The 15,247-nt window shown below is 39.1% G+C and overlaps 1 protein-coding gene and 1 long non-coding RNA gene across 2 annotated transcripts; one reads left to right on the top strand and one right to left on the bottom strand.

Moving 5' to 3' along the window:
• Nucleotides 1–226: 226 nt before the first annotated feature.
• LOC135417624 (uncharacterized) lies at nucleotides 227–3,558 on the bottom strand. Its single transcript, XR_010432146.1, has 2 exons — nucleotides 1,689–3,558; nucleotides 227–829 (listed from the first exon to the last, which is right to left on the bottom strand). It is a non-coding gene; the product is annotated as an uncharacterized LOC135417624 (long non-coding RNA).
• Nucleotides 3,559–3,681: 123 nt separating this feature from the next.
• DDX18 (DEAD-box helicase 18) lies at nucleotides 3,682–14,786 on the top strand. The gene is made up of 14 exons (XM_064661521.1): nucleotides 3,682–3,859; nucleotides 3,963–4,142; nucleotides 5,118–5,261; nucleotides 5,797–5,932; nucleotides 6,675–6,775; nucleotides 6,887–7,086; nucleotides 7,170–7,284; nucleotides 8,645–8,784; nucleotides 9,239–9,400; nucleotides 10,387–10,539; nucleotides 11,251–11,364; nucleotides 11,825–11,881; nucleotides 13,237–13,414; nucleotides 14,059–14,786. The coding sequence occupies exons 1-14, from the start codon at nucleotides 3,742–3,744 to the stop codon at nucleotides 14,199–14,201; spliced, it is 1,941 nt and encodes a 646-aa protein (XP_064517591.1). The 5' UTR covers nucleotides 3,682–3,741; the 3' UTR covers nucleotides 14,202–14,786.
• The last annotated feature ends 461 nt before the right edge of the window (nucleotides 14,787–15,247 follow it).

Below are 15,247 nucleotides of genomic sequence, written 5' to 3'. Positions count from 1 at the left end.
AAAATTATCATCTGTTAATGATGAAAAGACAACTCTTAGTTTTCCAGTTCAAAACTTTTAGCTTAATGGTGCAGATGTTAATTAATTACATCAGTGATGATTTTTTTCATGTCCAATCTAAGACATCAAAAAAGCATTTTTTCAGACTCTGACTTCTGAAAATAAAACCTGTCTTCTTTAAATGAACTCTGTGTCCCAACTCTTGTATCAAAAAATGACTACACACTTTTGTTTCATGACCTTTTATATATTGGATTTTGGTACGTTTTGTACAAATTATCACCATCTACCTGAAATTATACAACTGAAATCAATTACTACTTTTGTGCTACATTTTAACCAACCCAAGTTAGTTAATGGTAACCTGGAAAAAATATTTTGAATTTGGCTTTAATGATAAATTGACTCTGGGAGGTAAAATACTGACTTTGGAAGCCCATTAAAAACATTCATCTTAGGAGATAAATTCAGAGTACCCTATATGGACTTATTTAGCTCTGTGAAGGCTTTACTAACACAAAACATGTTTCTCTACAAACCTTCCTGCAAGACCACGTGTAGAAAATTTGAGACATTTTGACAACAACTCAATAACCATTTTAAAAAATCCTTTTGTTCGTAACGATTGCCTGATAACTCAAGCAATTAGGAATGAATTTATTGGACAGAAATGAGACATGTACTAGGCGGAATTCACACAGTATCTAAGAAATGACAAAATTCAGAGAAAAACTATTACCATGAGTTAGTGGTTCAAATTATTGTCTAGACCTGTCACAATAAAAATATCATTATTACCTTCTGAGTCTTCTTTCTGTGACAATTACAGCTTGAAGAAAAAAAAAGCAAATACAAAAAGAAAGAATCTTGTTAGACATGTTTTGAAATTTCCAGAGAAGCACACTTCTTTGTTAACTCTAAGCAACATATTTTACAAGATTTTGAGAGAAAGCAATGTTAGAGCACATGATACTTTGCCACCTAATTAAATCTTCAATTTCTGAATTCCTATACACAATGCTATGACATCTGTTTACACAGATGCAAGATCATCTTTTATCTACAAAGTTCTCCTTGTGCACCATGTTGACAGTAGCCAACAGACAAAGCCAATATATTCTGGTCAGGGGGATCTGACATAACTTCTCAGGACAGTTTATCAATCTGGGCCTTGTGCCACACTAATGCAATTTCACAAAGACTTGCCAAGTCAGCCAGGACCCAACATGGCCACTGAGGTGAGTTTTTATTTAGGCTTTTACCTGACCAGGGTTTTCAGGTCCCAGTTCTTGGCAGAGCTGGGGATGTGATGACGTGCGTAAAAGCAAAAACAGTTATGATCCTGGCACTACTGGTTAAGATGGGAACATGCAGACCATGCCATGGCCAAAGGACATAATCTTGTTGTCCCTCAGTGTAAGTATTAGTGCCAGCTCCCTCCTGTCCAGGTTTTCAATACACTTTATCTGCACAATGACCATATTCCAGAAAGAAGCCCTGCCTGGGTTAAATCCAGATCCAGATAGTAAACACGTAAATCAGTACTGACTAAGGAGAGCAAAACCATGTCTACTTAAAAATACATCCTGCAAACACAATAAAAGATAGCCAGGAAGAAAATATGTCCAGAACATAAATTACACTGCTCAAAATTAAGCTGGTAAAACTGAGTCCCCTGGATTTTGTACCAAAAGCCTTTCTTGCTGAGGATGGATCTGTTTGCTTTCCAATGCAGCTGATGGAGATGGCAGTTTTCCATTCAACTCAATAAGCCAGTGGCTAGACCTGTTATCTAGTCTGTGAAGGTCTGGACAAGTTCACATGGTTCACAGTCTGAAGCTGTGGCAAAATAAATTTAATTCTCATCCTGCTGATCCATATGACCTCTGCAAAACAACAATTATAGATGGTGAAAAATTACTTTTGTTTCATCTCTAACATCAGTAGCTTTAAAAAAAATTATATGCAATAAACACTTAGAAATTAATACAGAAGTATTTCTGCAGTTTATTCTGTGTTATAGCCAGGTATCACAGGCTGAGCCGTACACAATTTGTAATTATTCAGGCTTCTGAGAACGCGGTGGTTAGCGATTTCAGGTAGCAAAACTGCAGTGCATTCCTGTGCAGTCTGTGCCCTCTGCTGGTCATGAAGGAGCTGAGGGATGCTGCGATTCAGCCTCAGGGAATCACTCTTTGGAAGAGGATGAAGAGGCAAAAAGCAGAAGGACACTAGAAGGAAAGGTCATGCTGCTGGGAACTCCAGTTGGCCGGCTGGAAAGCGCTGCCTAATAGAGCTCCAAGAAACCGTGCCCCGGAAATAACGGGCTCCCAGATTCACAGATGACACTAGAACAAGTTGCACAGAAAAGTTGTGGATGCCCCATCCCTGGAAGTGTTCAAGGTCAGGCTGGATGGAGCTCTGAGCAACCTAGTCTAGTGGAAGGTGTCCATGGCAGGGGGTTGGAACGAGATGACGTTTAAGGTCCTTTCTAACCCAAACCACTCTGTGATTCTATTATTTGGGCATGCCAGCACTGCCAGGCTGATGAAAATGCCAGGGGATTTCCATGTTTCTTGCACAGGAGGAATAGACAGTGGTGGCTACCAGGTGGCTACTGCAGATGCAGGTCTTCACCAAAGACACAGCTGTGTCCTTCACCCCCAGGGTCGGTGCTGGACATTCTGCAAGCCTGAAAGTTTCACTTTACAGGCTAGGGGGAGAGTGGTTGGAAAAGTGGTTTAGTAGAGAAGGACCTGGGGCTGCAGGTCAGCAGCTGGCTGAACACGAGCCAGGAGTGTGCCCCAGTGGCCAAGAAGGCCAATGGCATCCTGGCCTGTATCAGAAATAGTGTGGCCAGCAGGACTAGGGACCAGATTGTCCCCCTGTACTCAGCACTGATGAGGCTGCACCTTGAGTGCTGTGTTCAGTTCTGTGCCTCTCAATTCAAGAAGCGCATTGAGGTGCTGGAATGAGTCCAGAAAAGGGCAACAGAGCTGGGGAAGGGTCTGGAGCACAAGTCCTGTGAGAAGCAGCTGAGGGAGCTGGGGTTGTTTAGTCTGGAGAAGAGGAGGCTGGATGGAGATCTAATCCCTCTCTACAACTCCCTGAAAGGAGGTTGTAGCCAAGTGGGGATTGAGCTCTTCTCCCAGGCAACAAGTGACATGACATGAGAGGACATAGTCTCAAGCTGTGCCATGGGAAGTTTAGGCTGGGCATTAGGAAGAATTTCTTCACAGAAAGGGTGATTAAACATTGGAATGGGGTGCCCAGGTAGGTGGTGGAGTGACCGTCCCTGGGGGTGTTTAAGGAAAGACTGCACGTGGCACTCGGTGACACGGTGGTGTTCGGACATAGGTTGGACTCCACGATCTCAAAGGTCTTTTCCAACGTAATCGATTCTGTGATTCTGTTTCTTTCTCCCGTTAGAGTTACACACCCGTAATCGTGAGCAGAGGCATCACCATCGGGCAGACGGGTCCTGCGGGGGAGATGGCGAGTCCCTTCCTGCGGGAAAACTGGCCCATTTTCCGCCTCGGCGGCGGAGGCGCGGCCCTGGGCGGGTACTGGGAGGGTTCCCCCCCGGTCTGACGGCCATGCCCGGACACGGCCCGGGCGGCGCTGCCTCCGCCGGGCCGCCAGAGGGCGCTGCCGGGCTCCCGTCGGGCCCCGCGGGCGGTTCCGGCGGCCCCGGAGGCGGCGCTCCACGTGTGCCGGGACAGCGGGGCCGACACCGCCGCGATGTCGGTGCCGGCGGCCGCCAGCAACCTGCCCATGCGGCTGCTCCGCAGGAAGATCCACAAGCGCAACCTGAAGCTGCGGCAGCGCAACCTGAAGCTGCGGGCGGCCGAGGGGTCAGGTACGGGCGCGGCGGAGCCTCCCCCCGGCTGAGCGCTGGCCGAGCCGCCGCTGACTTTGTGTTCTCTCCTCTCCCTCTTTCCCTCTCTCCCCCCGCCCCGCAGTGCCCTCCCCGGGCCAGGCGGCTTCCCAGGGACCCCCGGAGGAGGAGGAGGAAGCAGCGGCGGCCCCGGAGATGGAGGAGAGCGCGGAGCCTGCGGACGCTGCCGGACCCCACGGCGGGGAGAAGGAGAAGAAGAAAAAGAAGAAGAAAAAGAGGAAAGCGGCGGCTGATGCGGGAGATGGTGCGTTGTGTTACCAAATACAGCTTGTCTCCCAGGGCTGGGTTATTCTTGGGCGCCCCTAAAGCGCCTCCTTAGGGTTTCCTCCCCGTGCCATGTGCCGGTCTGGTGAGTGTTTTAAAGCCCCGAAGGTCTTCAGCATTACCTGTTTTATTGCGGCTGTAATGTTTGAACTCTAACTCATTCTAAATCAGTAGCAGGTAATATAATTGTTGCATAGAATTCTGCTTGGTAACGTTCGGTTCAGATGTTTTGCTTGTTTATTGTGGAAATGTACACCCTGTGTTTCAGAGTAGAGCTCTGACAGATGGGTGGTCTCTTTGTGCAGACAATACGACATTTTAGCAACATGTCCAGCCTTTGGCAACATCTGTACATTATGAAACTAAAGTCTACTGGAAAACTACCCAAAAAATAGCACCCCAGAAATATTGCTAGATTTTCATGTATTTTTTTACATATGCATATATAAACGGACATATATATTTTCAAGCTTCTATTCCTCATGTATTTAATTTTTGTGACACTTATCGTGGTTACGCCAGTGAAGAGATGCTTTCATCCTCTGAGGATTCAGGTACTTAAAATGCAACAGAGACATTATGTTTCACATATTCTGAGCACAGACTATGTTGGAAACTTGATGTCTGCATTATAGATGGGAAAGAATTTTGTAACTTGTTTAAGGACAATTTATCTTGTTTTCACAGAAAGTATCATTTAATATACATTAAGCTTCATTGTTTTACTATGCAAAGTGGGTTGTATGGAAGGGACTTCGGAATTTTTGCTCTTGCCTTAGAAAAATTCAATAGAAACCTTGCCTCCTCTTCTCCAGGCCCTTCCACCCGATGGAAAAGCATGATCTTTGTACATGGTTTAGAGACTAAAGGAGATGCAGTCTGTGGAATGCTTTTTCATGATTAATGTGTCCTTTTTATTGCTAACTGACTGGTCTTCTATAAAACAACACTCTAGATACAGAAACCAAAAAAGCAAAAACTGAAGAAGATGAATCTGCAGAGGTAGAAAATGGAGATAAGCAGAATTCTGGAAAGAAAGAAGTGGAAGAGGAGGATGGGGAGGAGGATGAAGTGCCCAGTTTACCACTAGGTTTAACAGGTATCTTGTGTTCTCTTTTTCATGTGTGTGCAAAAACCCAAAGGTCTAACACTTTCTTCCAGAGCTACTTGCAGTTTTCAAATGAGCTTTGTAATGTGGGTGTTTGAATTATGGTGATGGGACACTAGCAGCTGTTCAGCTGTCCTCCAGTTACTCTTCTTGGGAATTTGCATTATATACACACCTGTTAGTCTTAAAATTACTAGTGAAAGTGTGTTTTTTAAATCTGTATACACATGTGTTTAACTGTAGAGGAAAAAATCCATGAAGAGCAAGGTGGAAGCATACAACTAATAAATTGGCCATGAAAAGCAGTGGATTCATGTTCATTCTTATTAGCTCTGTGTAGTTTTCTTAGTACCACATTAACAGAGAGTATTTTGTCAATGTCTTTGGATTTTATGGTAGAATACAATAAGAAAAAACACTTTGATTTTTTTTTTTCATATAGATCAGTTTTAACTGGGTAATTTCAGAGGACAGATGAAATTGAAGAAATAAGTTTAAACATTTTTCATTTTCCCCCTCACTTCAGGTGCTTTTGAAGACAATTCTTTTGCTTCCCTGGCTGGTGCTGTCAGTGAGAATACATTGAAAGGCATAAATGACATGGGGTTTACACACATGACCGAAATTCAGCATAAAAGTATTAAGCCTCTTCTGGAAGGCAGGTAAGAAATAAGTCCTTTTAATCACTCTCATATCTGAAATGTTGTGTGAATTTTGCTAGCAAGCTAAATACATGAGTCATAGAAAAGAATCGTAGAATCTTTAAGGTTTGAAAAGACCTCCAAGGTCATCAAGTCCAACCTCTGACCCAGCACCACCTTTTCAACTAAACCATAGCACTGAGTGCTATGTCCAGTTGTTTCTTGAACACCTCCAGGGATGGTAACTCCACCACCTCTCTAACCAGCCCATTCCAATGCTTAACAACCTGTTCAGTGAAGAAGTTCTTCTTGATGTCTAACCTTAATGTCACACCTTGAGGCCATTTCCTGAAATATGATTTTCTGCAGCTAAACTGTTGGGGTTTTTTAATGCATTCTCTTATGTTTTATGTATTTTGTTTATAGTAATTAATACAGAAAGTCTGTCATTACTGTGTGTGAACAAATACTTAGAGTAAGGTCCTGGAGCCAGCTTCGCCTTTGGCTTTGGAAGCAGAGAAGCCTGTTTTCATTAGTCTTGTCAGAGTGTCTCAAAGACACTGTCACCAGAGACACAGTGACCAATTGCTGTGACCTGCATCTGACACCAAGCTTTTAATACCAACTCCACTGGTCTCCTTTAAGCCATGTCAGGTTTCTACAGTGTCAACATTGTTCAGAGTGGGACTATTCTTTTGTCTGTATGGCCAACTAAATACTTATTTTTCTATCTAAATACTTTTTCTAACTCTGTTCCACACAGGGATATTTTAGCAGCTGCAAAAACAGGCAGTGGCAAAACACTTGCATTTCTCATTCCTGCAGTAGAGCTCATCTACAAGCTGAAATTCATGCCTAGAAATGGTAAGGCTCTTCATTTCACAACTGAATTTTACTCAGCCATTTAGGGACTGAGTGGTTAGGAGGGGACTGGATGAGTTGGAATTTACTCCTCTCATTGATGTATTTTTTTAGGAACGGGTGTCATTATTCTTTCTCCTACTCGAGAGCTTGCTATGCAAACCTATGGCGTTCTTAAAGAACTCATGAATCATCATGTTCACACCTATGGTCTGATAATGGGGGGCAGTAACAGATCAGCAGAAGCACAGAAGCTTGGAAATGGAATCAACATCATTGTAGCAACACCAGGGAGGCTGCTGGATCATATGCAGGTAGATACAATATTGATGTCTAATCTGTGTTATTAAAATGTGACTCCTGTCTCTGTCTGACTGTGACTTTGTTTATCTTCTAGAACACTCCAGGTTTCATGTATAAGAACTTGCAGTGTTTGGTAATTGACGAGGCAGATCGAATCTTGGAGGTTGGATTTGAAGAAGAAATGAAACAGATCATAAAACTTCTACCAAGTAAGAACAAAAAAATCAGTTTTTCCTGGAAATCACTTGACTAACATTATGTCTTCTTTCTGACTCAAGTATTATAAGAGAAGTCATTAATTTTATAGTTCTGTAAATGAACTGCATAGTGATTGTCTTACTCTGTCTTTTTTTTCTAATACCTCGTATATATTGCTTGTTTAACATCATTGATCTGACAGAGTTTTCATATGCACTTTAGAGATATAATTCTGCTCATATAAGATCATTTTTTCTCATTCATCCTCCTCTGCCTGTTTATTTCTTGCAATTCATTATTTCCTAATAAGATTTAACTATAAGGAAAAAGATCTTCTGTCTTGCAGTTCAAGGTTTTTTTCATACCTCCAAGACCATTGTCTTAAGGAAGTTTAAGTATTTACCTAAAATTTTTCTTTTCCTAATATTTCATTTAGTTATTCTTTGTAATTGCTATATTAAACACATTCTCAGCATCAACAAGGCTTTTAAACTTTAAAAATGCAGAAAAAAACCCCATGGAAATAGTGCAGAAAAAAACCCAATGATAAATATTTTGAGTTTCCACATCTTAAATATTAAAATTCAGATCTACATGCTTAAAATGCATATATATAAATCTAATAAACAACATCATGTGAAGAATGTTATTGAAGAATGTTAATGAACAGTGCTAAAAAGAGAAAGGGAAGGAAGAGCGTGAAAATTACATGTGGAATTGATAGAGAAAAGAAATATTTACTTTGCATGAGTTTAATTTGGTTTCATTGTGTTAGAAAGGAAATTGTATTTTAAAAGGGACTCTTCAAGATAGAAAAAAAAATCAAAGATGGTGGCACTGAATGTTCATCAAGAACCGTTGCTATTGTTCTTGAAGTTGTGACATGGAACAGGCTGAGTCTGCATTTCCCATATGCCTGTGCAACAAGAAAATGTTGCAGGATCAGGATGTGTGTTTGAGCTGAGAGATGACAGTCAGGCAGGAGATTTCCTACACAAAAACAGTTTAATATTCATGGGAATTAAATCAATTAATAGGTAGAATTACAAGGCCAGTCTCTATTTAAATAATTTCTTTGTGTCTAAATTGGATTGCAAATGATATTGACATTTTCCCAGAGAGGGAGAATATTGCAAGTTTATAGCTGTTAGGATTGTGGAAGTGGGGCCAGCCTAAGTAAACAACCTGTACAATCCATAATACAATTACACTGCTCTTTGTTTGTCAGTAGCAGTATGTTTTAATTAGAATTTAATTGAAAAAAAGTAAGAGACTTGCTCAGGGTAGTTTTCAGTTGGGTATTTTATGGACTTGCTATTTGAATTCTCCTTTAAAAAGTGAGGCTGTCTTTCAAAATAAATATTTTTCCAGAGCGCAGACAGACGATGCTTTTCTCTGCTACACAAACCAGAAAGGTTGAAGATCTGGCAAAGATTTCTCTGAAGAAAGAACCACTGTATGTTGGGGTTGATGATAACAAGGAGACAGCAACAGTAGATGGTCTTGAACAGGTAAAGCACAAATGTTAGAAGGGGTATGATCTGTGAACACACCAATTCCTCTGTGTTATTAATGGGGTTGTACAAACGCTGTCTTAAAAGGTGTTTACCATCCTAGTGGGCAGAAGCCATCCAGTTGCCTAAAGGGCTTTATTCAGAGTGCAAACTCTGGTAAGTTACCTGCATCTAGTCCAAGTTTGCAGGACAGATGATATAAAACCTCATGAAATAATAATATAGGTACTTACACTTGTCTGTTCCTGTTACATGCACAAGCTCCAGTTGTCGTTATAACTGTATTTTCCACCTTAGTGACTAGAGATTGATATGCTACAGATATATTTCATTGTTTAACTATTTGGTGTATTTGTTTCACAACATAACCCTTCCCTGATTTAACTGTATTGCTGAAACAGAATTCTTCTCCTTACTCCTCCGTATATAATAATGTTTAAAAATTTCCCAGGGGTATGTAGTGTGTCCATCTGAAAAAAGGTTCCTTTTGCTCTTCACGTTCCTCAAGAAGAACCGGAAGAAGAAACTAATGGTATTTTTTTCTTCGTGTATGTCAGTGAAGTACCACTATGAATTACTCAACTATATTGATCTGCCTGTTTTGGCCATTCATGTAAGTGTTATATTCATTAATTTTCAATTAATCTCATAGTACCTGGAAGTTGTGACTGACCTTACATTTGACTTGTTTGTTTCAGTCCAGTTTCTAAAAAAACAGACACCCTACTCACAGAACCAGTGATGGTCCTGATTAGTCTGTAGAGAAAGGAGATAAAGCAAAGACTGTGTAATAAAACACTTCAGTAATTAAACTTGCTATTTTTTGAACTAGGCTGAACTATGATATTAATTTATGCTCTGTGCGTAGAAAGAATTATGGTTTTTTCCAAGAGGTCGCCTTTCACAAGAACCAAAACTCAATTTGTGGAGTAAAGCTCTTGTCAGGGAAATCCAAAGTTTCTGATCCCTGAAGTGTTTGGTGCTTTTTCTAAGTCCAGGGTGATGTTTGGTTGTGCTATGCCAAATTCTTACCATTTGGATGAGCATTGTAACTTTTCTGTCAAAACCACAAAATGCATAGTTTAGGACAAAGAACTGACTGAAAGTCTATGAAACAGTTGTAACTAACCACAAACGTCCTTTTTTATTTTGTTCTTTGGGAGGTTTTTTTGCTATTCATTGATAGAACTGCTACAAGTGTGGGTTTTGTTTGGTTGTTTTCTTTTTAACCTGTAATCACTCTTAACGTATTGCTAGACTTGCAAATGTCCTTTTTCTGAACTTCAGACATTTATGCAGCCCTCCTGAACAGAATGTTTATGCAATTTTTAATTTTTAATACTTTTGGTGATACATTGTAACCTCTGGGAATTGTCACTTGGTGTAGCCCTGTGCTGTTTAAGTTTCTCCTTGTTTCTTCACTGTGAAATGATCCTGCTTGGTCTGTACAAAACCAAGATTTGGAAAGATGCCCCAAATTATTTTATATGTATAAAATAATGTATATGTGAAATGAGAAATTGTATTTAAGTTTACCAGCTGGCAAATTTAGCTTTTTTTGGTTGATATTTCATGCTCCATGTGTTTGTTTCCTTTTAGGGCAAGCAGAAGCAAACCAAACGTACTACAACGTTTTTCCAGTTCTGTAATGCAGAATCTGGAATATTGCTGTGCACTGATGTTGCTGCCAGAGGATTGGATATTCCAGAAGTTGACTGGATTGTCCAGTATGATCCTCCAGATGATCCAAAGGTAAGTTAAGGAAAGAGAGAAAGAAATCAAATCTTAACTACAAACATAGTTGCAGAAAAAAGCTGAAACTGCTGCTTGGGGAGGTCAGGATTCAGCCATGATCGTATCCAGCCACTGATTTCTTTCACTTCCCTTCACCTTCCTTTTCCTAGGAAATCCTGCTCCTGAGACCTTTATCATCTTTTTAAAAATTACTTCGTAAAACATTCTTTTTGCTGTGAAATTAATTTAAAATCTAATCAGCTAAACAACAAAATGCTTTTCAAGGGGAGTGTGAATTTACGTGTGCGTCCCTCAGTCTTACAGCTTTTCCAGTTGAAATTTGATTTTTGTTTAAAAAGTAATATTCTGATTTGAATAAATGTCTACTATACACAAGTGAAATTCAAAAAACTCAGAAGTTTTGACAAATATACACAGCAAATTCACCAAAGTCAAGGTTTAATTTTCAGTTACAGCAAACTAAGATTTTTTTCCCTCAGTAAAAGGTAAATTACTTTAGCCAAGGGTTCTGTCTCAGCCTACCTGTGCTTTGCATCTTTGGCAGTTGGTTTCCCTCATCCATGTGTCAGTGCCAAGAAAAAGTCTTAAGAATGAATGATATGTTACGTTATATTAATGTCAAATTTGGGGTATTTTTTGTGAAGCACTTTGATTATTGCAAGTTTTTTAAGACAGATTGAATTTGCTGTTGCTTATTCTTCCCAAAAGGAATATATTCATCGTGTTGGTAGAACTGCCAGAGGCATAAATGGGAGAGGTCATGCTCTGCTCATTTTACGACCAGAAGAACTGGGCTTTCTACGATACCTAAAACAAGCCAGGGTAAACTTGTGTCTACATTTTAATGGGGTTTTTTGTTTGTTTGTTGTGTGTCAGGTTTTTAAATTTAAAAACTTTTTTACTATTCAAAGATCAATTTCAATATATTAAATTCCAAAAGAAGCGTAGCCTTCTCATAAATGTAACCATTTTAATATGATAGAGCTGGACAGAGTTTTTTTGTTGCTCTCCTTATGGTCTTGTTTTGCCACTTTTAAAGTGGTATAACTTCTGAAGCAAAAGTGGTAAAAGAAGGTGTCATACTGAGCATCTTTATTACTCCAGCTTAAAGGAAGTGATAATACTGTCATATTGATGTAAAGGCACTTTACAGATACAGCTGTGGTGTTAAAAAAGAAATCTTCTGTTATCTAGCAGGTCTTTTTGTCTTGAGTCTTAAACACATTCACTATATACAGAGTGTAAATAATTTTGAAATTTCATTTCCTCTTTTGCTTTTAAGGTACCACTGAGTGAATTTGAATTTTCTTGGTCAAAAATTTCAGACATCCAGTCTCAGGTATGAAATGACTTTATACTACAATTACTTTGAATATTATATTTTAGATGGAGAATGTTACAGCCTATAACAACTGCAGTTCACAAATAGGTGTGCTTGTTTAGGAAAGTTCCTGTAAATGAGCACTGTGCAGGAAATCCTCCTACCCTCGATGACAGTAAAGCAAGAAAATATTTAGAAATTAAAGATGAATTTTAATATCTAGTACTAAATTGTCATCATTATACAGTACAAATTTGCTTTTAAGAATTGTTTTTTCACATTACATCACAAAATAACAAAAGGACAGTGATGCAAAATGACAGTGATGTCAACCTGCTTTCAGCTTTTGAACAAAATGTTCTTGTCTGACTTAGCAAATAGGGGTTTTGTTGGGTAATTACTTATGTTTAGATTAATTGCAAGTAATGTATGTATTGTAAGATGATTTTCTCAGACTTCAGTGTGCAGAAATACACCCAGTACCAACACTTAGGAATGTTAGTATATAGTCCATATGTATTTTTAACTAGCTGGTGTTAATAAAGCCCAGCATCAGCTAAACCTGCTTTGTGCTCTGGTGCTACAAAAATAACCATGGAGCACAAAGTTGAGTGGAATAGCACAGATAATTCTGTAGGTGTGAATTTCTGTTGTTGGTGAGTTCTGTGAATCACAGTTTTGATAAGAGATCTATGAAGTTTCTTTGCAGTAACTTAAATTTAAAATAGCAAGTACAAGAAGCTGGTCCTTACATAGAGAGGTTCCTAATTAAGAATAATCAGGAAATAATGGTGTCTAATGTAACTTATTTTTAGTTTGCTGAATTAACATATGTTAATCATCAAATGAGACACTCTGATTTAATGAGAATTGGGAACTTGGCCCACAACAAATCAAATATCTCAGTCTACACTAGTGTATCTGCATTTTTGTCTTAGAATTAACACTTCTTATTTTACAATGCATTTGCACCATAATGGATAAGACTGTACAGAATTGTATGGAATCGTGGAGTTTAGACTTAAAAATATATTGTCGTTGTCCAGTAATTCCCAATACACATAGTTTCATGGTGTGGCTGCAGTTGTATTCTCCTTCTTAGTTAACTTTTTTTTTATTATTTCTATAAATTTAATAGTTGCTGAGGCTTTGTTTGTAATGTAATTCAGCTTCAAGCTTTTTTGTCCCTCTACTTGTTTATAAAAGCATTTGATACCTGTATGTGCACTCTGCTGTCACAGGGCAGTTTTGCTGAAGTGAATAGAGAATGTCATTGCCACTCACAGTGTAAACAATCTGCTGGAATAATATGTATGGACTTTACAGATATAATTGTTCATGACTCTTGGTTGTTTTTTTTTTTCTCTGACCAGCTGGAAAAACTGATAGAGAAGAACTATTTCCTTCACAAGTCAGCCCAGGAGGCATACAAAGCTTACATTAGAGCTTATGACTCCCATTCTCTGAAGCAGATCTATAATGTCAATAATTTGGATCTTCCCAAAGTCAGCCTTTCATTTGGTTTTAAAGTTCCTCCGTTTGTTGACCTCAGTATCCTTTTACTGCGGTGTTTCAGAGTTGAATTTCTGCATTATAAGCATTCTGTGCAACTTACTGAGTTCCTGTGCCTACCTCAGGTTCTGATGGTTTGTAGTTGTGGGCTTTTTTTTTTTCCTATTAATGATTGGAATCCATCATGCTCCCACGGTAGTTTATTGAAGAAAATGTTACATTGCACGTTCTATAACTACAAAAATTGCCTACAAGCATCTGTGTTTTGGTGCATGTCCATGCTGTGTGTGCCTCAATTGCTGTGGGGCAGCAGATACTGGAATGCACACGTGTTCCAAAGTACTGTTCTCCTCTGTGCAAACTTATTTTCATGGAAATGCACACGCTTGTGTTTCATAGTCGTGGAATATTGACATAGAGGGGCAAAAGCATGAAATAGAAGGCTGTATTTAGATTACTGTCAGACCTGGCAGTGGATGGAACTTGAAGCAATAGCACTTTGCACAACTGCAGGAGTATTTACAACCACAGGCATGTAGTTCTGGTTTCCTCTATAGTTATGCAACTCAGCTTTTTGTATAATGCTGGTATTTTTTTCCTCATATTAATAACCCTTTTCAAAACCCAAAAAAACAACATTCGAAATTATTCCTTTTTAAGTTCTTTAACCAATAAAACTTCAGATGTGAACAGCAACCATGGCAGAAGACTTCAGAAAAGAGGTGGAGGTGGAGGATTTGGTTACCAGAAGTCCAAGAGTGTCCACAAAGCGAAAATCTTCAAACACATCAGCAAGAAATCAGACAATCGGCAGTTTTCTCGTTAGTCATCCAAGTCATTAAAATGGCTGCTGGCATTGGAAGAGCCCACCTTGATCAAAACCATCTGACAGTTACTTTCAGTTTAAACTGCTCCATTCACGTGTTTAGGTGTTTTTTTTCCGGGAACATCTTTTATTTCTAAGGTCAGGAAGACTCTTTGGAAGGGAGACTAAAGGATAATATGGCCAGCTAATTTTGCCATATTTAAGGAAGAAGCTCATTTAATTACTTAAAGTCAATACTACAGAGGTTTTTATTAAAGAAAGAAAAATTACTTTTAGGTTTTATAGAAGAACTTGCTTTACATTTACCCTTTTTTCTATGCACACCTCTGAAAATTGTTGGAGTGGTCAACATAAGGACATTACAACGTGAGATGAAAAGGTTTTGCTCACTTGAATCTTTGCAAGGGATTTTAGTGCTACAGAACTCTGCACTGGCCATCAAATATGCTGAAGAATATAGGAAGATTCCTTTAGAACAGAGTGTATGGATGAATAATTAAGGCTGTATGAGCTTGTGATTAATTTCAGACATGTTATCTTTATAACAAGTACAGTGTCCAAAATAATAAATCACCTCTTACACCACTTCTGGGACATGCATAATACTCTTTTGATGTTGTGGTAGAATAGTAACATTCTAGTGCAATGTTTGGTTTTCCTTCATGTTCACTTTAAATCTGAAATTATCTACTGTGCTCTCTTAAGAAATGCAAAAAGAATTAAGAAAAGCAGGTAACATAAATTGTACTTGACCCAGATAATGTTTTTTAAGATACTTCATAACCTTGATGCAGAGAAGGTTTGTAGTTATGTCTTGTAAATTACAAAAGTGAATTCCTTTTAGTATATCAGATCAGTGGTGGGCAAAGTCAAAGGTGCTGCCATGGGACTGAGGGTGGAGAGACTCAATACGTGAAAAAATGAAATGGGGTATAGATATACTAGAAGGGTATTTTGAAGGAAGAATATAAAAGACTGAAGTGGAAGAGGCTGGAATACACATTGCAAACGAAATGTGGAGGGTGCAAAAAGAATACAGAAGTTGG

Source organism: Pseudopipra pipra, chromosome 7 (assembly GCF_036250125.1).
Source record: "Pseudopipra pipra isolate bDixPip1 chromosome 7, bDixPip1.hap1, whole genome shotgun sequence".
NCBI lineage: Eukaryota > Metazoa > Chordata > Aves > Passeriformes > Pipridae > Pseudopipra > Pseudopipra pipra.
The sequence above is the reverse complement of the archived record's forward strand: the minus strand, read 5'-3'. Positions and strand labels throughout refer to the sequence as shown.